Here is a 26,613-nt window from a genome sequence, read left to right on the forward strand (position 1 = left end):
TTCTTCTTCCTTTTCAGCTTCTTCTTTTTCTTCTTCCTTTTCAGCTTCTTCTTTTTCGTTGATTTCATCATGTTTGATTTCTCTAGAAATTTCAGTTGAACAACTGGTTGCTTTAATCTCGTTAGGATTCACAACTGCATCTGAAGGTTCTTCCTCTTCTTTTTCTGGGTCGCTTTCTAGATCAATGATGCCAACAGCTTTGCATGGAGATACTTTAAGGTTCGTCGTCCTTCCATTTAACTCAGAGTTACGAATCTCGAGTCCCACGAACATCATTTCTTTCTTGCGAATTGATGAAGGTGATTGAGAGATCATTTAGCACATCCAATAAAGAGAAGGCGCCACAGTCATAGCCATGTGAGAGATAATGAATGGCAATGGTAGAACGAATGGAAACTCTCTCTATTTTATCCTGCTGAGTAATGAAAGAAAAGCATCGGATCATTCAAAAAGGTTCAAATCATTGAGAGAGATTCAGAGGTACTTATCAATGGAGAGAGAGACGCAAGCATAGGAACTTTGATCGACGGATAGAGAGAGAGAGAGAGAGAGAGAGAGAGAGAGAGAGAGATCGAGCAATCAGATAATCAGAATCTCTACTCTCAACAGCTCAAACCATACGAATGGTAACTAATTAGCAGTTCAGAAACTTGTCAATTATACAGCAAGATTTGTTCAAATCATCCATGCTGATGGTGTAAGAAAAACAATGCAAATGATATAAACAAAACCGTGCAGAAACTCTATGATATTGCACAGCGTTCTTACTGTAGTTATGTCCATGACAATGTATTACTTTGTTTTCGTTAAAACATTGAGAAGAAACAATAGTACGGGGAAATAAACAGCTCAGATACTAACCGAAAATTTATATAGAGCTCCTGCGGCGATGGTGATGGAAATGGCGATTGTGGAAGAAAGAGAGGAAGAGTATATTCAATTACACAGAGATAGATGGAAACATAGAAATCCACCAAAATAAATAAAAGCAGAAATTTTAAAAGTTCCGTGTAGCGATGGGGCAATGTCTTCTTCTGAGAAATGAAGAAAGAAAATCTTTTTACATCTGATTGAATGGCAGCATTGTTTGCAGAGAAATTTGAGGGCCAGCAATGGCGCTGTAGATATGATAGAGATGGCGGGAGAGCACAGGAACTCGCTGAAAGAAAATAAGAAGAAGAATAAGCTCGTGAGTGTCGACAGCTACCGCAGAGAAGGGAGGAATCGTTTGAAAGCAAATAAGGTAAGCTGGCGATGGCGTAATGCAGAGAAGAACCTGCTGCTGCTTCGATCGGCGATGGCGATTCGTAAGAGATTGGCGGGAGAGAGGAAAAAGAAGAAGGAAGAATCAAAAAACAAAACAGAAGAGAAGCACTACGAAAACCGACCGTTGGCGGGTCACGTCACAGAACGCGGAAACGAAGAAGAAGAGAGGGGAGCATTATTCGTTTGTTTTGTTAATTTCAAAAAACAAAATCAAAAGAAATTATTTTTTTATGTGTGTGACGTGAAGTCGAAAGCCTGATGTACGCGTGGTCCGGACATTGGATACGTTGTTGGAGTAGTCAGCAAGCGATATATGAGCAATCCTGGAAGAGAGCATTGTGCAGCAGTCAAGGTGCCTCCGATTCGACTCAGGTAACCCCACATTAGAAGGTTATACTGATTCGGACATGTCAGCTGATGCGGATACTAGCTGATTCCACGTCCGAATACGTAATGACTTATGCAGGTGGAATCGTCTCATGGCAGTCGAGGCTGCTTAAGGTTGTCACATTGTCGACCACGAAAGCCAAGTACATGGCCGCCATCGAAGCTGGCAAAGAAATAATATGGATGAAGGAGATTATCGAGAGTTAGGAATTCGTCGGGCGGAATTTTGGCTCTACTACAACAACCAAAGTGCCATCCACCTTGCGAAAAATGCCGCCTACCACTCGAGGACCAAGCACATCCTTAGGAGATACCATTGGCTCCAAGAGCAGGTAGATGAGAAGGAGTTTTCTCTAGTGAAGGTGCATACATCTAACGAAGGTGTTGTCTACCGAAAACCTGGACGTGTGTCGAAGACAGGTCGGATTGACAAAGTACCTCGTGCCAGAGTGAAGGGGGAGTTTGTAAGGTAACACGTCCCTCCGAATGGGAAGAAGAGCACAAGCCGAATGGAATGGAATCGATAGGTAGACTTGACTGAGGCCAAAAATCGATTAATTGATAATCGATTTGGTTATTAGCCGAATCAGGAGGGGGCTATAATTGTAAATAGCCTAAATGTGCCCTTAGTGGGCCATAGTTGTAAATAGCCCATATTGTACATGAGTATAAATATACTTAGGGCAAGTTGTTAGATATGTAGTTGTAGTTGATCATTATTGTATAATTATTGTTGGTTGTTACCACTGTAACAAAGAGAGTAAGAGAGTAAGAGAGTTGTAACTCTACTGTCACGGACACACCAAGCGCAGACTAGGACGAAGCACAGATGATGGGGCTACAAGCGACAGATGAACTTGGAGCTAAATGTGACGAGGCTAGGAACTCTAGATGTTGTGGGCGACATGAGGGCATGAAGACAGAAATAAAGATCAAGGAGATAAAGATTAAGCGAAATGAGAATACTAGATTGATGTGTCAATGACTGGTGTTGAATCCCTTGAAAGGGATCAAGGAGGTTACAAGTATTTATACTATGAGTTGAAGTACATGCATTAGAATATTCTTGGGAATATTTTGAAGAATATTCTTGAAAATATTTTGGAGAATATTCTAGAACCCTCTAGAACCTTCTAGTTCTAGAACTCTCTAAAAACTCCTAGAACGTGAATAGATACTCTATTAGACGATCCGCGGCTGCCAATATGTCTTCTGGTAATGAAAATTATTCTGTTTCGGGTACATCAAGAGCTAATTTAATGTTCAAATTTCGTTGACCAACAGTAGAAATTACAGGGTTCATATTAGTCTCCTCCTAATTCATTTATGTCAATCAATCGTATCGGGGTTTAATCAGTTGCGGTGTGACGGAATTTCTCTGGTGAATGCTAGTTGAGACATCAACTCCGCATAGATCTGGCTGAAACTGCCCTCCTATCCTTACTTAGCCACCAATTATGCCACACAACTTTCCTTGTTTACACATCATATGTGGAATCTAGATATATTACTAGAAGTGCTAACTTGAATACTTTCAGGAAAAACCGGAAAAGACTTTACCTCCCACTGGTACAAAAGAAGAATCATGCTTATTACCAAAGATAGTAATGAAATTCTATAAAGCAAAAATTATAACACGATTATGTACTTGGATGTGTTGGTTACAATATAACACTTGACTATAATACAAGAGGTCATGAGTTCAGATCTTGACATAACTGTTGTCATGTCTATGACATCTACCGTGTCTGTTAGACGAAGATGAGCTCGAGGCCGTTGTCTTTGAGTCTCCTTGTATTCCTCTCCTTATATAGTGATTCCGATTCAGAATATGTGGGCTCCTGTGGTTTTTCCCTTTTGGGTTTTCCACGTAAAATAACCTCTCTGTATTTTTGGTTTTTGTCTGTTTGCGTATTGTCATTTCTCGATCTTGGCACTCACATCCACATACGAATGTGTATCAACCGGTTGTGGCCGGTAGTCGATTCTCAATACATTCCTCATGCCATGAGTTTTGTGGTTGTTTGGATGCTTTGAGCATTGCTATCGAGAGTGGACATGCTTTGTATTCGAGCGGTATACCGAACTGCACTCCATGTTCGTCGTAAGGCACTAATGCTAAAAAAAAACCAACTATACTATATTTCCATTACAAAATCGTAAAAGGGTCATCATGTCATAATTTCTCTAATATATCTTGATCATTACCTAACAACATCATTAAAAATATGGATCACCTTTCATTACAACCTCACATCCATTCATTATTGCATGAAGCTCAACTTTATAAATTACAAAGTTTTGGGGGCCAAACATAGGTTCTTCAAATTATCTTAAGTCGTGACTCGTATCTAATAAGTTCTCCTTGTTCACATTTGCACCTAGATTTGAGAGTAAATTCAAGAAATCTAATTGGTTCATACGAAGTGTCTAAAATATTGCAGAAATTGTGTACCACTTAAATGCATAAATTATCAACCTAATGGAACCACTCACGAGAAAATGTGCACAATGTGTGAATCACGCCCATTTTTTGCACAACAAACCACTTTATGCTTCACAAGCATCAAAAGTGAAATTGTTAGCATAAATTCTAGTCGTGCATCTATGAAATCTTTATTCATACTTGACAAATGGAAGGATATTAAAGCTGCATTTATCAAATCAAAATCCTCACATTCACAAGATCCATTCACAATGAGGAATGTGAAGGTACAAATTCTTCATTTGCATGGCCTCATCATTAATTGCATGGGGAGGTCTCCCCCGCCCAAAAAAATAAAACACAATCACAAGATAAATACATTTTCTTCGTCCTTTATTGGTTGATTACATTTAGAAAGGATGTCCATGGTAGGACTAAATTGGTGTTCACTTGATGAAGGTTCCATCAAAATTCTTGTTTGCATGAATTGCTCGAGAGTATTGAATTCCTACTAATTTGTTCAAGGTTTCATTTCGTGGGACAAGTTTAAGGCATGGAAGGTTTATAATTGCATGTTTGAAATCCACCACATTGGTTAGAAAGTATGAGATCAAGTTGCATAACATTTCTTGAATGTAGCACAAACGAGCAAACATAATTCCATCCGATAGCTTGATGGATTGCATTATGTAATTGTGTTGCATAACATATCTTATTGAATGTGGTACAAGCCAGAGCACATACTAATACAATAGTTTGATGCATAGCATGATGTAATTGTGTCATACAACTGAATGGTTACATACCAAGTCTTACAATTCTATGATGACCAAATCTAGAAAATAAATTGATCTTGACTAGGTAAGACACAAGTTTGTACAATTAAGTCCTTGAAAGTAAAATAACTTGCATTCAACGTATCCTAATGGGCCTATGCTTACCTATGTGAGACGTTAAATAATCAGTGAGACATTATTTATGGGGTATAACAACATTGATTATACATATTCCAAAAAGACAAAAGTGTAAAGAGTTTTGCGATGCATCATGGAACATCTTTTTTTTTACTATATAATTTTTTTATCTACAAGATTTATGCTTTACAAGACAATCATTAAAATATAAGCCTAAAAACCATGTGTGGGCATGAGTTATCTACATGAATGTCATAGCAACAATGACAAACTTTTGTACTCATTGATAAGTTTTGAGCTCCATAAACATAAAATGCAAACCAAAAGTCACTTTCATCATATAATGACTATACATTGGAGTAATAGAGCTTAGAAAATTAGGACAATCCCAAATGTTGACTTGACTTGAAGATATTTATTAAAAACAAAACAAATATAAGAAAAACACAATGTATTCATTGTGTCCTTTAAAACACTCATGTACATTGTGCACCAATGATTGATGCCAATCATAGTGATCCTTAGAAAGTAGATTCCTTTAGTATGATAACAATGACCATTACATGTTTTTAAAATATCTTTAGCCATATGATATCTGAATTTGTCGGATTATTCATGCTTATTAATGACAACATTCACCAAGATAACCATTTGATTTGCTTTTTTTTATAAGGTGACCTTATGGAGTTTTTCATGTGGATGTGAGACTCTTTGAAATAATAAATATGAAACATGGATCTAAGTGTCTTATACTTATAAGAACTGATGATATTCATAAGGATATTGATGTATCATGTAATTAAGTTTTGATAGCAACGTGTAAAGAGAGAGTCCTTCCATGATGGTGCACAATAATTACCATGAAAACTTTCTATAAAATAATGACTATTAACAAGGACAAAATGCAAAGATAGATCACCAAGGTAAATTTACGATGAATCTTTGCACTCTTCAATTACCAAAAAACTATTACATCTCAGAAAGATTATTAGGTGTAAGGTTTGACTTGTTTCGAAGTTTAAGATATATATATATATATAAGCCACGAGTCTAGAGTCAAACTCATGACCCCCGCCCACAATTGCGGGAGGTCCCAGTAGGAGAAAAGAAATATATATTAGATACATATACAAGGTGTGATGTGGTACAAATACGATCATCAAGAATTCAACCACTGAAACTCGATTTCAAGTGTTTTCGCTGTGCCATCACGATTTGTGTCCGTACTAAGTGTATATTGACCACTTATTTTTCCAAGCAACACAACCCGATCAATTTGAATTGTAACCTTCCCCAAGTTGCCCTGAAACACCAACCATCCAGCCATCAATCCACAAACATGTGCATCAGACAATAACTATAGTTGTTTAAAATTGCTGGTGCTATACTCAATATATACCAATTGAGATGTCTGCTTTGAAAAGCTATTTTTACAGCTTATCTATATTTTGTTTCATACAGTTGCATCAGACAATAACTATAATTGTTTAAAATTGCTGGTGCTATACTCAATATATACTAATTGGGATGTCTACTTTGAAAAGCTATTTTTACAGCTTATCTATATTTTGTTTCATACAGTTGCAAATTGTACTACAATCCATTTATTCTGCTGAAAATATAAATTGAATTTCATTAGAAACACACGTGGGGCCTTGGGAGGGAGGGGGAAAATAGAAACCTTAATCCATCTATTTGTCATGCCAAATCAGTTTTGTAGGATTATCAAATTGAAATCCATTAAAAACAAGCACATTCATGGATTTCCTAATGTGAAAATGCATAGATTTCTGGTTGTGTTTATAATGTCCTAAAAACATTCATGAAGCATTGTATCAGATTGTGCTTTGCACATAATGCGTGTTATTGATGTTTTCATTTGCAGCCCCAAAGCGTTTTCTCTTGGGCCTCCTAGTCTTTTATTTTCTATGTCTTATAAAAAGATTTATTTTTCTTGCATGTCTCTTTACAACAATTCAAATGCTTTCTTGAGGAAAAAGGGCAAAAACCAAAAACAGGCCTAGAGAGGAATCCTTAGTTACCTTTCCGAATGTATTTTTGCTTTTGCACGATATCCGGAGCTTCTGCCCTTTGGGAGGGGTATCAAACGCCCATTCAAAGCTTTGGTTCCACTCTGGAGAACTGTTGCTGTGAACAACCTGCCAACATCCATAAATATGAGATCTTGTAATATAACCATACATAAAAAGAATGTATACATTATTCATTCACACAAATATCTCGAGCTCGCCATGAAAGAAACAGTAGATGAGAAGGTAAGATGATCAAGCAAAACAGAATGAATCAGTCACATGGGATAGGAAACGGAGGTGGTATATGGTACACATACACACAAATGCATATTATAAATCACAAACATATATATCTCATACAAGTTACAAAGTATATATTTATATCTATTCAAAGAACAAAAAATCATTAATAAGAGACAAATGAAGTCTTTAAAATCTATACACATAAATGTATGTATGTATTAAATCACAAATATATTTATTCATACAGGTTGCAAAGTATATATATTTATACACATTTGAAAGAGCAAAGCCATTATTAGAGACAAAGAGGTCTCAAAAAGGCGACATCCAGGAATTTGTTGACATATTTCGGTAGTGATGTGCGTGAACACACTTAGGAAATGATGTGTGTGAACACACTTACGACAACAGGGGCATTTTTTCCCTCTTTAGGAGGTTTTTTCCCCCTGTCCATAAAAACTCTGATAACCCTAAAGTGGTTAAGCTTTTTGGGATTCAAAGCAAGAACCCAACTGTGGTATCAAAGCTACAAAGCGACATTTGAGCAGCAACGCAACGGCTCTCATACACAGTCTGTCTGTGCCATCTATGGTGGCATTTTTTGCTGTTAAAAAAACAAATTTCTACGTGTTTTCTTCCTCTGCGCAGTTTCAGTTGTGTTTTTTTTCTGCTTCCAAGTCGATTCAATCCTAGAAAAAGCCTCCTTGAGTCTTCCAAGACATTCCTATAACCCTCAGAAATCAGATTTGCTCCCCTTTCTCTTCGTTTGTTCATCTTTCAAGTCATAGAGGTATGTTATTCCCTTTTATCCATTTAGCAGTCCATTTTTTACATCAAAACGTGTTCAGTCCACAGCCATGGCTGAGAGCAATGATGTATTTCGGATGCTTGCTATTGAGGATAAACTGGATGGAACAAATTACCCTCTCTGGGCTTATATGATGCGCCATGTATTAGTAGCAAAGGGGTTGTGGAATGTGGTTCAAGGGGCTGAAAAACATCTTCTTGTTGAGAACACAAATGCTGATGGTACTGATTCTGTCGAGGATTTTGATCATCTTGCTCATGCCCATGCTACAGTTTCTGTTGTACCGACTACAGAGCAACTTCGTTGGGATGGTAGAGATGCTCAGGCACATGCTTTGATAGCTTTGTCTGTGAAACGTGCCATTATTCCCCATATTCGCTCTTGCAAGACAGCAAAGGATGCTTGGGATACTCTTACCACTTTGTACCAAGCAAGAAATGAGGTTTGTGTTGCTTATCTCCGAAAACAATTGGAGAGCGAGCACACGAATGAAGGTGATTCTATGGACAATTTTCTTACAAAAATCAAAGATTTAAAGGAACAATTAATTTCTGCTGATGAAATGATACCAGATAGTTCACTTGTGCAGACCATTCTAAATGGTCTTCCTGATTCATATCAAAGTTTTGCTTCTACTCTTCGTTTAATGATGAAAGGTAATCCCAATGCCTTATCATTCGAGAAGTTAGTCTCTGTTTTGTTAGAGGAAGACCAGTCTAGGCAAAACTGGTCTATTATGCGTGTTGCGGATCAAGCTTTCCTAGCTAGTCAGAAGGGCAAAGGTAAATGGAACTCATCTGCTACCAAGCAGAGATTTGCTAATACTTCACAAGTGAATGAAAAAAAACAAGAGCAGAAACAACAACTGTTTTGCAAAAACTGTAAAGGAACTAATCATATTATAAAGAACTGTCCAGAATTGGCTGCAAAAGAGGCAAAGAAAAAAGAGGCAGGACTCATTGTTGCAGAAGTCTCTGCACCAAAAATAGAGTCTGCAAATCTTGTGCAGAATGAACGATGGGCATTTACTATTGTTTGCAGGTTTGACCCATCTTCACTTGAACAATGTATGTCTGTTGTAGAATCAGATGTTTGGTACTTCGACAGTGGGGCAACCAACCATATTACCTCGCAGCGCAATTTCTTCACTTCATTGGAGCCTACCCCTACAAGGAATACTGTCACATGCGCCAACTCATCTTATCCAATTATGGGTGTTGGTAAGATCATTTTGACTACTGCTGATGGTAGTCCTTTCATCTTGTCAGATGCTTTGTTTGTGCCAGAGATCAAGAAAAATCTGTTGTCAGTTTCAGCATTAGCCAAGATTGACTTGGTTGTTAAATTTGTTGATGACAGGTGTACAGTTCATGATCTATCCAATGGAGATGTTATTATTGCTTCTGGCATTTTGTGTCGTGGGCTGTATAAGCTCGTAGATTATGAACGATCTATAAATGATTCAGCCTATGCAATACAGGATTCTCAGGCTATTTTAGATGCAAAGATTTGGCATGCACGCTTTGGTCATCTGAATTTTGTAAGTTTGATTCGCTTGCAAAAATCTGAAATGGTGTCCTCCTTGCCCAAACTTGAGGCACCTCAGAAGCATGTTTGTGAAGGCTGTATTTTGGGCAAAATGCAACATTCATCCTTTCCAAAAGATGGTTCAGTTAGAGCTTCGCAGAAATTGCAGCTTGTTCATAGCGATGTTTGTGGTCCTATGCAAACACATTCTCTTGGGAACTATCTTTATTTCATGACTTTCATTGATGACTTTTCTAGGCATGCATGGGTATATCCATTGACAGCAAAGTCCGAAGTGTTTCTATGCTTCAAACAATTTCTAGCTTTGGCTGAGAATTTGTCAGCATGTAAAATGGGCACCCTCCATTCTGATCGAGGGGGGGAGTATATGTCTTCTGAGTTTAATGCATTTCTGGCTGAATGTGGGATAAAACATCAGTGTACAGTGCCGTGTACACCTCAACAAAATGGAGTTGCTGAAAGAAAGAATAGGTCACTCATGGAAATGGCGAGGTGTATGGTCAAAAGTCAGGCCTTACCACATAGTTTCTGGCTTGAAGCTGTCATGTGTGCAGCATATGTACTCAATAGGTGTCCCACTAAAGCACTGCACTCTATCACTCCATATGAAGCTTGGCATGGCCAAAAGCCATCTGTTGCTCATCTGCGTGTTTTTGGTTGTTTGGCATATGCATTAGTGCCTAAATAACAACGCAAAAAATTGGATGATAAAGCAGTGAAATATATTTTTGTAGGATACAGTTCTGAAAGTAAAGGCTATCGTCTGTATCATCCACAATCTAAACGCATTTTGGTTAGCCGTGATGTTTTTGTGGAGGATGCAATTCAGCCACTTCTTTCATGTACTAAGGAGACATCAGTTAGCTCCAGAGATGTGTATGACACTTTGTTGCCTCTTTTTACAAGTGGACAGTTAAGTGTTGGCCCACTAAGGCACCTTCTCAGCCTTTGGAAGTTATTAATGTGAGGGCTGATATAGAGGAGGCAAAGACTGTGCCTAAATGGCTGTTGCAGACTTTGCAAGATAGCAAATTGGATTTTCCTTTGTCATACTGTACTCGCTCAGGTAATCATAGTGCTTCTTTTGCATCAGATTGTTATGCTATGGCTGCCTCTAGTCTTTGTGATGAGAATGAGCCTGTTTCTTTTGATGAAGCACAAAATTCAGAAAATTGGATGGCTGCTATGCAATCAGAATATGATGTTATTATGAAGACTGGTACATGGTCTTTATGTGACTTGCCTCCTGGCAAGAAGGCTATTGGCACTAAGTGGGTATATAAGCTGAAGCGTAAACCTGATCGAACAGTTGACAGGTATAAGGCTAGGCTTGTTGCGAAAGGTTATGCCCAAGAAAAAGACTGTTCGTAGCATTTGTGCAATTGCAGCTCATCGTGGTTGGAATGTACATCAATTGGACATTAAAACAGCATTTCTAAATGGTGATCTTCATGAGGAAGTGTATGTATCTCAGCCCCGTGGTTTTGTGCAGAAAGGGCATGAACATAAAGTGTGCAGGTTGAGAAAGGCATTATATGGCTTGATGCAAGCACCACGTTCTTGGTATGAAAAGATACATGCCTATTTGATTGGATTTGGGTTTGAGAATAGTCCAACTGAAAGCACCTTATATGTTAAGCATGCTGATGATGTATTTCTGATCATGGTTGTGTATGTCGATGATATATTGCTCACTGCCCAATGAGAAGCATATTGCTGACTTTAAGGCTGATTTCCATGCCTCTTTTGAGATGCCAGATTTGGGGCATTTGCATCATTATTTGTGCATCCCAAGAGTTATTGTATTCAATGGCCATTTTCCACTAGGCTGGTAATTAGACTAATTCTCAAGTGTTCGCCTAGAAATACATCATGTCAATGTGAACTGGATAAAGCTTCTTTGGCAGAGGCTGGCTCATCTGGAGCCTCATGAATATGTGCCATCAAAAGAATGACTAAAGCCACCTACAAGCACGAAAGGTAGAGGGCTCCGTAAAAGATGTCGTGGACATCAACTTGTGCTTAAGAGTTTTAAAAAGAACAGAAGCAACTCAGGTCATCTACAAGTTGGAGGATTCAACGCGCATGAAAATAGAAACCAGAATTGTTCTGCAAACAGGAATAAGTTGCTGGCAACATTGAATAAGTCAGAGCCCCGACATATGGAGTGAACCATCCTCCGTGCTATGAGACATAACAATACCAGAGGCAGATTAGAAATAATAACTTCACTGCCACCAAAGTACTTTGAGTACACAGTATCTAGGGCAGAGAAAGAGAGCAGATTCTAAGAGAAATCAAGCACAACAGCTGTGAAAAAATGTAGGCTGCTGGAACCTTATGAATGTCAACAAACATGACCAACTGATGACATATTTCTTTGAGCAGTGAGAATTATAATGTCATATCCTGTTTAGTACTATCTCCTTTTAGTGATTGATAGTATGTCATATCATTCCAGAATTTTAAACGATAGTTCATGCACTTTCCAAGATAGACCTTGGATGTATATCTTTTTGATGGTTTCTGTCCAGGATGGAGTTGAGCAAGATTAGTGGGCTAGACTGCATTTTCTGCATACTTGAGCCAATTGCTAACTACATTGACAATGAGTATTGTGATAACTTGCATAGTTGGTCTCAGATAGCTAGTGGGCTGAATCCAAGAAGATGGAAAAGTAGAAGGCAGCGTGAGACTCAGAAAAAGTAAATAACGCTATTAGGTGGATAGCAGAGAGGGCTGAGAACAAGGAACTAAGACAAATTTACAAATTTAGAAGAAAGATCCCATACTACCATGAAATAATGGAGGAAAATAGAGAAATGAATGGAAACCACGAGCCGACATGATCCCCTTTGTATATTTGTTCAAATCACCTAATGGAGGTTGTAGACCTTAACCAACTGAAGAATCTTTTCTTCAAAACAGACAAACGAATGGAAAAATGCAGTTATGTATCCAGAAACCCTAGGCCTAGTCTCCAGGTTGGGCATTGACAAAACCATCAGGCCACTCTAACTTTAGTCATGCTTCCTAATGAAAGCCATGTGTGGGCAGCTAGCATGTGCGGTCTCCGATAAATATTAATAGTGGTAATTTGATTATTATGTTTTGAATTATATTATAAGAGAACACCAAGTCCAAACATGTTTCGTATTTATCAGCAGACCCCTAAGTTTTCAAGCGTTACAAATATATCCGGAATTGCATATTAAAGAGGCGTATTTGGTAGATACCAACAAGTTATGGGTATTTTGGTATCTTTCTGAAAATATTATACCTTTGTTTGGCGAGGAGTGCCATGTCCGAGTGTGAGTTTGCAGAATGCGTTAGTGCTGCCCATTGATTGCTTCAAATTTAAACCCCTTTTGATGGTGACCACTAAATTACCAGGTAGACATTGTAGAAGTTCTTCAGCTTTCTCTTGGAAGTGCTCTGGACCTGACCTCATCACCAACTGTAACAAAGGAATAGCCTCAACCATAGCCACAGATTGTGTTTTGCCGATTTCATTTACACTTTCAGCTGCCCATCCTTGGCTCAGTAGCAATAAAGCATCCAAAGCTGCTTCTTGGGCTGCTTCAGTTCCAGTTTTCAGGGCACCGACTAGTTGAGGTATACAGAGTGTGGCAGCCTCCGTTATGCGAAGCCGTGGAAAATTATAGAAGAGGATATCAATGGCTTTCAACATATCTTCGTTTACTGTTCCAGTGGCCCAAAACTCTCGCTCCAGAGAAGCTAACCACATTTACAAGAAAAAATTAGGCAAGTAGGTTTTGTAGTAACATGGGATGATGCATTTCAGGAACCAAATGCTAACAACATTTGCAAGAAAATATTAGGCAAGTAGATTTCATACTAACATGGGATGATGCATTTGAGGAACCAAAATGGATATGCATATCATGATAACTGTGTACAGAACACACACAATTTGGCAATTTTCATAGCTATGATAAATTCACTTTTCATATCACACAAATTGGAATAAGATACAAAAGTAGCAACATGAAATAATATCTTACAGATCTCAAAGAAATTCCAAATATGTTCGTAGGAAATGACATAAGGCTCAAATATTGAACGCAGTGGATTCATTATTATTCAATGAGGAAATTTGTTATATATTGATATGTATATAATTAACCTCTAGGATAAGACAGAATGTGGTGTATATCTCAATAATTAATTCTCTTTATCCGAATAAACCTACTCTATGACAGCAAGATCATGTTCAAATATAAGAAATGTAATGTACCTGTTAAAGCTCTGATTATCTCACTGGTTGCATATTCTTGTATGGTGTTATTTGAAAATAATAACTTGATCAAAGTTGCAGCTTGCCCAGCAGTTTCAGTGTTACTGGAACTAAGAAGCTCTTGAAGGACTTGGACACCACCAGCTTCAGCAACTGCACGTTTATTAGGACGACTATGCATAACAAGGTTTTGAAGCGCACAAACAGCGATCATTTTCATCTCTTCTGACGGCTGATCTTCCAATTGGCTCACTAAGGCACGACAAGCAGAAACAGCTTCTGCTGTCCTAGCTAGACCATCGTGTTGGAAAAGATCACCTAAAGCTAGAGCTGCCAGCACTCTTGCTGGCTGAGGCCTTGTTTGAGGATCGAGCAAGTACTCTGAAAGTGGAGAGATAGCTAGCTTTGCTCCTTTAGTCTCTCGAACCTTCACATTATTGAATAAAGCTTCAAGAAGCCGTGCAGCGGCTTCTTCACATTGATGGGATCTCAAAAGCTCAAGAAGTGCTTCCACAGCTCCAGCTTGAGCCATCTCTTCAGCACTTGTAGCATCATCCCTTTCAAGAACAAGTAATGCGTTGAGGGAAATAGTCACAGTAGCTTCCGAGGTTGACTTTAGTAGTCTCACAAGAACTACAAGTGGAACTTGCAAATAGTATTGTGGCATGATGTTCGAAAGCACATAAGTAGCTGATTCCCAAAGAGCATGAGGTGGTTGAGGATTATCTTGCACTATAATGTTAGAGAGCTCAATTATGCCTCCAGCATCAGCCACAGCATTAGGCCAGCTCCTGGAAGCTCTTTCCAAAGCCTTGATGGCTTTTTGCTGCAAGCTTTGAACCCCAAGCCCAAGAATTCTGACCAAAGGAACAATGGCTTGTTGAGTGGTAATGTCTCTCTCAAATTGTTCCTGCAGTAGGAGGTGAGAGAGTAATTCAGCAGCAAGCTGCTGTACATTCTGAGAAGGAGAATCAAGAAGGGGAACCAGGGGTTCTATACACTGATTTGGGGTTAAATCTTGGTTTGCTAGAGTTTGAGACTTCTCAAGAATGTTAACCAACACCTGCATAGCACTATGTTGTCCAGCAGGGCTCAACCCAGTCCGAGCTAACACGATGAAAAGTGGGTGGACAATATTGGCATTTATTAGACCTTTTGCAATGCTGGCATTATTGGTTAAAATTCTAAGCAATTCTGCCATTAAAGCGCATAAATCATCAGGAACGACCAGTATTATCTCCATCACAGAATCAATAATCCCTGCCTTCACCATATCTAATTTACAAAGCGGTCTATCTTTCCCGAGTTTTGTGAGTGCACTAATAACTGCCTCATGCAATGGGTAATTATCCCCAGAAACCAACCCAACAAGAGGAATAACAGCACCTTCAGCTACAACTAACTCAGCTTGTAATTCATCATCCAGCAAATTATCTAGTGCCAATGCACTGGCAAGCTGCAGTCCACTATAATCTCCACTCAACAAGTTAATCAAAGGCGAAATGCAATTGGATACAGATGCCAAGGTTCGAACTCTAGCATTGCTAAATAGGACACGGCATAAACTGGCAGCATATTCTTTCAGCTCTAGAGAGCAGTCAGAAGATATCAACTTGCACAGACCATCAATTGCATTTGCTCCAGCATCAGCAATAGCAAGTGCCTTCGCTGGGTTTTCAGCAGACAAACTAATAAGAGCTGATATTGCAGCTTGTTGTTCTTTTTCTGACCCTGAATTAAGCATTTCAACCAGTGGAGGAATAGCTTGTTTTCCTGCATCCCCAGTTCTTATATTCTCAGCAGTAAATAACCCCTGAAGAGCCCTTGCTGAACTATATCTTGAATTCCTGGTTCCAAGGCGAAGCACAGCCACAAGCTGATTTACAGCCCCAATTGCAGATTCATGTCCTCTGAGTTCATTACTAGTGAAGAGAATTCTAAGTAAATCAGTTGCAGCCTCTTCGATGGCATCCTGAGGTCCTAAAGAAAGATACTTTGTTAGAGCATCCAAAGCTCCAGCTTCTGCCATTGTTGACTTGTTTGTATTGCTGCCTTTGGCAAGTTGAGTTAGCAAACTAAGGGCCACGGACGGTGCACCAGGTCTCTCTGGAATGGGCTTCAATAGGTCAACAAGGCTAGGTATGACTTTTCTGGCGGGTACACCAACTCTTATGTCTTCAACCCGGAAAAGACGCTCGAGAGCAACCTCGTCTGGATTGGGCACAAGTGAGAATTCATCTGCCAATGCAACGAAGTTGGATCTATCTGATTCAAGGCTTCCAAGAAGAGGAATGAAAGCTCCTGGGGCTCCTGAAGTTGCTACAGCAAGGAGGGTGCCTCGGCTTCCATTACATACAAGGCTAGCTAGTGCTTGTGCAGCAAAATAACGATCAATAGCCTCCTCTGATCTTAGGAGAAATGCAAGAGATGAAACCGCACGCATCGTGCCTGGTGAACGAATTACATCCCGATGCTGAAAGAGGATAGCCAGCAATAGCATAGTCACCCAAATGCTACCCGCATCCTCTGAATTTACCTGTTCACAAATCCATGGTGAGATGAGATGCTATAACAACCTTATCGCTTCAAACAAACCATGCATTATATTGAAAGTACGATGTGATGTATGTGTATTTTCACATGGATTTCATTTTTATTATTGTACAAATATATTCAGATGCAACAAAAAGATCAATATGATTTTGTATTTTAGAACTTATTGATCTTTAGGTGGTACAAATAGCTTTCCAAATAATCAATAGGCAGGGCTAAACTGTAGGGCATTGAAGATCACCTGAGCTGTGCTAGAAACAACATTAGCCAGTTTTTCTGTAAGAAGTTCAATTGCACCTCCCTCCATTATTGCCACTTTGTTTTCATCGTTATGGGAAGCTATTATGGAGAGCAGCCATAACGCAGCTGTGCCTCCAAGCATTGCAGCTGGGTCATGGTCCAGTGGAACTCTAAAGTCCTCAAGCTGGTTGTCATTAGACATATCCTTACTCTTTGCATGAAAACCATTTTGTAGTTCATTCTTATTGGAATTATCCAGTGCCTCCATATCAAGCATTTTAATGAGTGACTGAATCAAGGGGCCAAAAGATCCTGATTGATTTAGTGCTTCCATGGCTTGCTGTCGATGTTCCTTAAATGCACAAATCAAAAGAGCAGTCCCTCCAACCTTCACTTCTGTTCTTGTGGAAGCAACAACGTACTCAGTGAGGGCAACAATGGCCTTTGGTGTGGCGACAATAAGGTCACCCAAAACAACTGGCTGATCTCGACAAAGCCTTGATAAGACTTCAATTGCCTTCTCTTGCATTAATGGTCTCCCTAAAGCAACACAAGTAACAAGGGGCTGCAAACTGTGTGGAGCTTCAGCCAAAACTGCCCAGGGAGGCCTATGAGTTCCCGCATACCTAGACGTAGCTAAAGTTGCAAGGGCCTCTAGAGCTTCTGACTTAGTACATTCTTGAATATTGGTAGCTGCCAAGAGTGCCACAAGTGCAGACACAGTTTCAAAATTTTGGATGCTCTCAGACAATGTGTCATCTATAGGATGGGACCTTAAGAGCGATCCTAGAGCACTTGCAGCGCACTCTTTACCTTCATATGTACCTTCACAAAGTACTCTAGTTAAAGGTACAATAAGATCTTCAGCAGGAACCTCTCTGGATATGCTTGTATCTACCAACAAGTTTGCAAATGTAGTGGCTGCAGTCTCTGCAACTGCTATGTTGGATGATTTTGCCAATGAAATCAATGGTAACACAGACCCCAGTGCATTGCGGGAAATCTCTTCATTATTACCTATAGACATGAAAATCGCCCCAATAGCCTTTGCCGCTTGCATTGCAACTTTTTCCGGCTCCAGCTTCAATAGATTAACAAGAAGTTCCAGTGATTCTACAACAAGTGAGCTCTCCCGGAGATCATTCCTTGCAGCGAAAACCTTGGCAAGAACTGACGCAGCATTTTCCTTGGTCTCTTCATTTGATACATTTAGTGACCGTAACACTACATGTAGTGCATCGTTGGAAGCAGATCCTTCTCTCAATATATCATCTTGAGATGCAACACAAAGAAGGCATCCTAGAACATTCAATACATGAACTTTTGATTGAGGATGTTCACCTACAAGCAATGCAGCCAACTGACTCATAGTGCTATCATCTGAGGTCCTTACTAATTGTGTCAAAGCTTTAGCAGCAATTTCCTGCCCTTTTAAACTAGCAATCTTCAGAAGCCATAAAAGGGCTGGTACAGCATCTGCAGTCTCAACACAAGCTCTTATGTCTTCACTGTGAGTACACAGATTCCCAAGTATAAGGGCAGCATCTTCCTTCGCTTTCACAGACCCTGTCTCAAGAAGTTGGACCAATGGTGGTATACCACCTGCTGCTGTTATGGTCCATTTGCTATCATCCACTTCCTCTGTAAGAATGGAGAGGAGAGCCACTGCATATTCTTGTTGTTGCTCTGAAGACAAGCCTAATAGAGATATTAGTAGCTGAATCCCTTCACGCCCTCGAAGGGATTTCCAAAGATCCATTTCCCCACTACATAGATTTCTCAAGGATTTCATCAGCTCTTCCTGAACATCGGTATTGGCCATCGTCACTAACCCAACAAGCATCTTCTTACCTTCTGCATGGGTCAAGGTTTTCTGCAAAGTGGCATTTCCATAGAGACTAGCAAGAGCCTCGATTGCACGCTCCTGAACCAACTCTGGGACTCGAGATGATAATTGTTTAACAAGAACACGCTCAATCATAGATGCATCAACTATCTCACCAACTTTCTCCCTATCATCAAAAACCATGAGTGCATACGCAAGTGCACCAATGATGTCAGCCATGTGAGAATCTGGCTTACTAGACTTGATATTTTCTCCAATGGTTAAAATTACAGTAGACATACCACAGAAAATGTTAGCAAGGGCTCCCATAGCATTCTCTTGCAATTCTTGGGCATATCTACCTTGCATAAACTCCTTCGAAGGAGCTACCACAGCACTAATCAAGATGGATATAGCACCAGATTCTGACAGTATCTGTCTAGCTTCGATTGAAGTAAATGATAATGCCTTTAGGGCTCCGGCAGCTTCAGCTCGAACTGATAAATCATTTCCATTTCCTACAAGACCCAGGAGTGGCTCAATAACTCCAGAGCTAAGGACACTTTTACTAGTTGAGGGTGTGGCCATCATGAGGCTGGCAAGAAGGGAAGAAGCATTTGCTTGTGAAGTTGAGCCCCCATGATATAATAGCCTCACAAGGATTGGGATAGCTCCAGCCTCAAGAGTGGCATGCCAGAAACCTTCAGTGCTTTTACATAAATTTTGCAAGGCTCCAGTTAAAAGACCCTCTGCCGACGCATCTAGCTGTTGGCTAGGTTGCAGTTGCTCCCACAACTTGGGAACTACACCCTCCGTGGCAAAGATCTTACAACCGACTTGATCAGTTACACCTTGTGAAACGGCCAGTAATGTTTGAGTTGCAGAAAGCTGGGCATCAGAAGAGCTAGTCTTCAACAGTGCTAGCAATGGAGGGATACAACCTCCAAGGAGCACTTTAACTCGTAAATCCTCTTCCTTGCATAATGCTCCTAGTATGGCAGCTGCCCTCATTTTTGTTGTTAGTGTTCCGGTTCTTACCAGTGAGACCAATAAAGGTATGGCTTGTGAATGAGTACCTATGGCAGTTCTAGCTTCTTTTCTGGTTTCAGTGAGCTCTAGGAGCTGTTTTGCAACACGCTCCTTCTCATTGGGAGATGAGGCATTCGTTCGAAGAAGCTCAATGCATTGAGCAACATTTGCAAATATCCCATCTGGGTCATCCATGCTTTGGTGAGCATTCCAATCCCTGAATGAGAAATAAAAAACAATGTCACAAAGTTAGTAGTGTGGTTCTGATAACATTACAGATCTAGGTAGGTAGTGACAAGATCCATAATTCCCATGATGCCATTGCAGATCTAGGCTAACTTGATGTGACCTACTACTTATCCAGAATCATGTGGAAAACGTTTGCATCCCGTCCGGATCATATATGGCTTAGTATGCATTCAAAATCTTGAATTAGATGAAAAAAATGTGAAGCGATGTAAGCTTACTTGTGTGAATCATGATTACCCAATTACATTACATAGTTGTGTTTATTATTTTGCAGATCTAAGCTATCTTGCCGAGATGTTCATCAATCTATCTATATTAACAGTTAGCTAGGAGAAAATAAGATTTGTGTGTGTGTCTATTGTTTGTAAGACTGATTTTTAAGAAACCCAATGATTCTTAAGAGTTGAAAATCATTTTTGAAATTGAGCACATTGTTTGCTATTCTATAGATCAACTGATGTAACTCTACTTTGCTAGAGTTAAAACAGTTTAATCATTATAGATCAAACTGATTCGTTAGATCGGCTGAAACTTTTGCTCATTACATAGATCAAACTGATTCATTTGAATACTCCAATATTCTTACAGGTTCAAAGAAATCTCTAAAAACAAGCACAGTTTAATTATTGCATAAGATTTAAATGGTTAGAATGCATAATTATGTTCATTTTTATAGATCAAACTGATTGCTATCGAAGCCCAACATGTCCTCGTTAGTATTAAAGGCCCTTGGGGTGCTATGGGCCTCTGTAATCCCGTAATTGCTCAGCATAGTTTTCTGGTTCGCGCTTCCATACGCACGAAAAAGAGCATTGTCTTGCTTAGAGTTAACGAGATTGAAGAGAAATTTTTCTCATTCTAGATAAAAATGGTTTTTCTTAGATTAAAAGAAATAAAGAAAAGGCGTGAGCAACCACTGTCTTTCTTAAGAGTTCAAAAGAGTTTGAAAAGAATTTACGTGTGTATACCTTGATTTAGAAGGTTTCAAGCTTGATGTCTGCATCTCCTTAGCTGAAGATAGATAGTTATTTTAGTTCCTACTATTCGATCTGCCAGAATATCTCATGAGTGAGACAGAAGGGACAGTGACTAGAATGGAAGAATGAAAGAATGAGAAAGCTGGGGGAAGACCAAGAATTCAAGATAAATCAGAGAGAGAGAGAGAGGGGACAAAGTAAAGAATTGATGGAAGTTTGAGGGGGAGCAAATGTGGGATCACTGGTGGATTTTGAGAGAGAGAAGAAGAAGGAAAGGAAAGGAAGAAATGCTTAATTAACGTCAGTGAAAGAGGCGAGTCGAATGCGGCTTCCCCACCACATCACTCACATACATACATACATACATACATACATACATACATACATGAGGGAAAGATGCTCCTTTGCTTACTTGTTCAGGGCATCCAAATCAACACAGACCTCCCAACTAGAAGTCGGCAACGGCTCGGTTCAAACCTAACCCGAGCCGTTAAACCGCTCAGACCAAACCGGTTTGGTTCAAGTTTGAAAACTTCCAAACCGGTTATGGTTTAACTGAACCGTTGCCGATTCCTACTCCCAACCTCCCCCCAATCCCCTCTTGGTGGGGTCATATTGCTCTTGCTAAAGAAGTCTCTCTACTTGATTGAGCCTTTCGATTGCGAAGCAAATGATCCAATAGCCTCTTGAGACACCTCGTTTATTAGGGTTCATATTGGTTCTTGTTGATGAAGACTCTCTACTCGAGCCCCCCAATGGCAAAGCAAGTGAGCTGATATCCTCGTGAGACAGCTCGTTTTATTAAGTTCATATTGGTTCTTGCTGATGGAGTCTCTTTGCTTGAGCCTCTCGATGGCCCTTATCTCTTCGTTCTTTGTTTGTGGGGGATGGGCATCTCATTCCTACCCTGTGTTACCACCGACATTTCTCATGCTCGTGAGTCTCTACCATTATCTTCGTAGGTGGTTCTTGGTCTTGTTTATTCGGGGTTTCGTGGGTTGTGCAACATGTGATGCATGGTATTGGGTGGAAACATGTTAAAATTGGTGGTTTTGCTCTGTTCCAATGAGTGTAGGGGTCTCTTGTCTTTTTGGCATGGTTGATTTGCACCTCCAAAGTTCTCAAAAAATAGAATCCAAAGACATGGTTGGGTCTTTGAATTCCATAACATGGGTGCAATGGTGCAAACCACCCTTTGAAACTATCTACCTCATATGTCATATTGTATCATGCATCTATGTCTAAATGATCTTCTAACACTCTTTCTCTGCTGCATAATTAATAAAGCCTACTCTCATTTATTGCCTTTTCTCATCTATCTATCTATATTCTAAGCTTGTGTAAATATGTGCATATGTTGTTTGCTAGTTTTTGAAAGACCATAAATAAATAAGATATGTATCCATATATCTAGGGTAGATGGAAAACTTATTTGGATATAATTTAAATAACAGGTATCTCATAACATCTCATCATTGCTAGTGGGAAGTTGGGGTTAACTGATATTCTATTAGTGTTTAGTCGCCAAGAAAAATAAAGAGTGTCATGTGTGTGTGCACGCGCGCATGTGTGTGTTTGTTATTGCTTTGTTTAGGCTATGAAAAAAGATATATATTTGCATGAGAAATGAGCAAGTTCTAGATTGCTTAGGGTGTTTGGTATTTATGTCAATTTAAGATGATCAACACATGCAAGAGATTCAAAATCCCTTAGAGTTTATGGGGTATCTAATAGTAGATACATCAAAATAAGGAACCATGCAACCGTGAAGATCCTTGCTCCCACACACGATATCAAAGTGATGTACTAAACTTAGATGGATGACCTTTCTATAATATTTGTTGTTGAATCATGTATGTGAGTCGTGTAGATGGTTGCTTGTTGTTTCGCGAAGGAGGATAAATGATAACAACACAATGCAAGTCCCAAGCAGGTATATGTCAATGTCAATGTCTAATAGCCATCCTCGCATACCTTTTCACTTTTTTTACTTCACACCAATGAACTCCATCAATGATCACAATATAACTCCCCCTTATTCTTGAGTAAGGAATGGTTTCTCTTCAGTTCCCTTCTTGCAAATCCTCTCTTATTGTTAATAGCGGTGTTTTGAATGAGTTCAAACCACGAAATGTCGCCAAAAGTTACATGGTGATCTAGTACTTTGTTTGCTAACTTGCTTGCGGGGTGGAGTAAATGGCCAACTCATGAAGCTCATGACCCGAAGACTGCGGGTTCAAACCCTGCCCCCGTACTACATGTTGTCAATAGTAAAAAACCAAATGAAGATTATTGTATAATATCTCTCAAACTAACATAACTTTGCTGTTTCAATTAGTTTTTGTTGCTCAACCTTTTTACTACATGCAATAATTCTCGTGCATTTTTATTACTCAATTGCCTTGCTTTCATGCTTTCTTGTTTGCAAGGAAAACTCCATGGTGTAATTGTTGATATGGGCCTTTTCCTCCCCCTCCATGTATCCCTACGGACAATTTTCAATTGCAATTAACTTATGGTCATATTGAGACTAGTATCGGTGAATGAGTATGTTGACATTCATTAAAATGTTGGAGAAATGTTGATCTTACTCATTGGATGAAAAGGAATAACTTTGAAGGAATGTACATGTTTTCTTAATTTCACAGTAACTTCTTATAACTCATTCCATTCATGAGAGAAAACTTGGTTGATTAATAAATATATTATTCTCGTACACTGGTGAGAATCATGTCAACCTTGAAGAGGACAGAACTAGTGTTTAAACACTCGATGAAGTTGGTATATAGGGGTCATTTTTAAGGTGGCTTCAAGTTGTGAGGTTGCTAGGTTGCTTGGAATAAGATAAAGCACTTTTGGGACTAGTCTAGTTACACATTGGATCGGTGACCCTTTGAAGTTCGATCCCCTCAGAGTATTTTTCATCTCCTCGACTTTTTAAATAGATCACACATGACTTTTTTGTAGTGAGCATTTCACAAGTTGCTTTGCCTCCATGATATGCTATAAGAAAGCAAGCATAAAACTATAACGTGATTATACTCCTTCGCCAGTACATAGTTTATCACACAAATGACGTGGATTGCACAGCTACATACCAATATAACACTTGTGATTGGCTACATATATATATCTCAAAATGGTTATAATTATTTTTATTGTAATTGTAAAAGTAACCATACATTTGGGATGTCTTAAGGTTCTATTAATATAGCCTCAAATGTCACGGTATGTCAAACAACTAAAATCAAGGTACCGAGTGATGATTTTATGCACAAAAAATTAGGATAAACATTGCCTAAATTCTTAGATATCATGGTGAGCTAGCAAATATAACGTAAATCATAAGACAATGTTCTTCGCAATAATAAAACTAGTCCAAATATGGTATCTACATGTTTTTATTTGTTTACTTGGATTTATGTATCAATTATGATGCATGCAAATCAACTCGTTGTCCCCAAATTATTTATACAAATCCTTAGTAATCATGGTAATTGCCCGAACAAACTTGGTACTTTAAAGGGGAACAATAAAGTGTTGTGCCTTTTTAAAGGTTTGACAGCGAACAAGTATCTACTTTTTTCTTTATTTTTTCTTGGCCCTTTTCATTTTTTATAGGTGATTTGTAAATAATAGTCTTTTTGTCCCCATTTTTGCATTGAGTAGACATTATTCTCATAAAGTGATCAAGAGCATGGCTATGTATGAATGAGAAACTTGCACACTTATCTTTCATGTTGATGGTATGCACCACTAATATCTTATATATCCACTCCTAGGCAAACACAATTTTTCATATACACATGTATATGTTATGGGCAACAAGTATTTTCATTGTTAGTAAGTCAATGTGATGCTAGTAGTTTGTCTTCATAAATTTTTTTCCAATGCATTATAGTAATTTGACATCTTCTTACTTTATAATAATATTTAGCATTTGATGGACTCAATGTCCAAACTACTTTGAAAGACATCAAGCCAACATATAATACAGAATTGCATGATAACCTGTAAAATAATAGTATGTATGACAAGTCATAAATTGACTTCTCAACAGCCTCAATAAGTCATATTTATGTTTTTTTATTTATATTGTCGTGTTATGTATTATTAAATGCTTTAATTGATTTGTGACAAATCGTAAAGAAAAACTGTTAAAGACCCTATATTACATTTTTTCCCGTAATATCAGTACGTGTTTACCTCTAAATGCCATTGGGTCAACTTCATAATCTTTCTCACTCCCCATTCACACTTACCTTTATTTGTGCACTATATATTGGCGCATTCTTTGTACATTAAAGAATTCGAGCACATGATTAGCATATAGTTCTCATTGAATGAATACATACATACCACAGAGAGATTCTATTATCACCTTTAGAGGCCAAATATTAAAGAGAGAGAGAGAGAGAGATTTCATTTAGATTGTAGGAGGTCAATTATGACACATGGAACAAACCATGAATCGTTTTTGCATATATGTGGAATTAAGTACTTGCTCTTCATGTTCGAGAACTTTACCAATAAATGTTGCAATCAACAATGCACATTGTCGATTATCAAAGGATAGTGTTTAGGGAGTACACCGGGTTGGTAATATGTGGAAAGGAAATTTTCAAATACAATGTATATATCAAACTGTGAATCTCTTATTCCTTAATTTATTCGTGACAAAACATGCATTGCTTAAAGAATTTGCAGTGTGGTGCAATGCATGCAATATGTTCTATAAAGTGTGAGTTCCAGATCTCTCCAAGTTGGCGATACATTCATGTTGTAAAAAAACGTAGTTCGTTAGGGCACCTATTGGGACATTGTGGAGCAAGTGTAGAAAAAGCTTCATTAGTGTAATCCCCCCATATTGTAATTTACTTTTCAATATTTCGAATTGGATTGTTTTGCCTTTGAGCTTTCTGTATATTTTGACCCTCTTGACTTGCCTTTGATGCAATTCTTTGTTTAACCTTAAGTATTATTCAAGATTTAGTACATTTGGTGGAAAGAATCTTAAGGACAACGTATTTGGAGATTTATACGTTCAATAGGATAGGTAATTTATTGCACTAAAGTGGCTCATTATTGACCACGATACATGGTTCATTCTAGTTGAGAGTTTTATCAAGCACCTTCTAATTGTTTGTTTCTTTGTCAACACTCATTTTCTTCGAGTTGCTTGTATTGATGTTTTCATTTGATACGATGATAGAAAATACATTTAGCTTTGCATGACAAGTGGTAAGCGCGATGTGCATCCATTTTGCATGCAAGCATTAGGACAACTTTCTAAGTTAAGAGGTATTTTTTTCTGATGAAAGGAGCTTTTGCGAGTGAGTTTTTTCTTTTGGAAGTTGTGCGATGCCACGATCACATCCATTAACCACGTGCATGACCATGATATGATACATCCATGATCTACATGTACGACCACGTCGTTGTCTACATCCATTGACCTTGACCCATGCCTTTATACATCCATAAACTACGTGCATTCCCATGTTATGATCCAATGCATGACCATGCCGTAATCTACATCCATGGACTGTGACTCATGCCTTTATACATCCATAAAACATAATGCATTCCCATGCTATGATCCACATGCACAACCATTCCATCATCTACATCCATGACCCATGTCTTTATACTCTCCCTTTATGATATTAGATGAGCAAATGCCAACAATGTTCTCCCTTTACTTGATGTTAAAAGGAGGTTATATGCAAAAGTGGGGTCACACTAAGATACATGCATTAATTATTTGTCCCCTATGTCATCTGAGTACATTCAAAACGGCTCATAATTGAACTATCAAGTCAAATGACTACTTAGGGAGGTGTTACTTCCTACATACG

The 26,613-nt window shown here is 38.7% G+C and overlaps 1 protein-coding gene across 1 annotated transcript; it reads right to left on the reverse strand.

The window, feature by feature from the left end:
• Positions 1-5,920: 5,920 nt before the first annotated feature.
• On the reverse strand, positions 5,921-20,902 carry LOC147866757 (protein CELLULOSE SYNTHASE INTERACTIVE 1-like). Its single transcript, XM_087317235.1, has 6 exons — positions 20,747-20,902; positions 16,677-19,746; positions 13,883-16,418; positions 12,905-13,362; positions 7,035-7,151; positions 5,921-6,295 (listed from the first exon to the last, which is right to left on the reverse strand). The coding sequence occupies exons 1-6, from the start codon at positions 20,779-20,781 to the stop codon at positions 6,152-6,154; spliced, it is 6,360 nt and encodes a 2,119-aa protein (XP_087173361.1). The 5' UTR covers positions 20,782-20,902; the 3' UTR covers positions 5,921-6,151.
• Between the last annotated feature and the right edge of the window lie 5,711 nt (positions 20,903-26,613).

The sequence above is a fragment of the Azolla caroliniana genome, unplaced genomic scaffold, assembly GCF_043228905.1.
Source record: "Azolla caroliniana isolate FFs.n. ecotype wild unplaced genomic scaffold, voAzoCaro1.0.p SCAF_3, whole genome shotgun sequence".
NCBI lineage: Eukaryota > Viridiplantae > Streptophyta > Polypodiopsida > Salviniales > Salviniaceae > Azolla > Azolla caroliniana.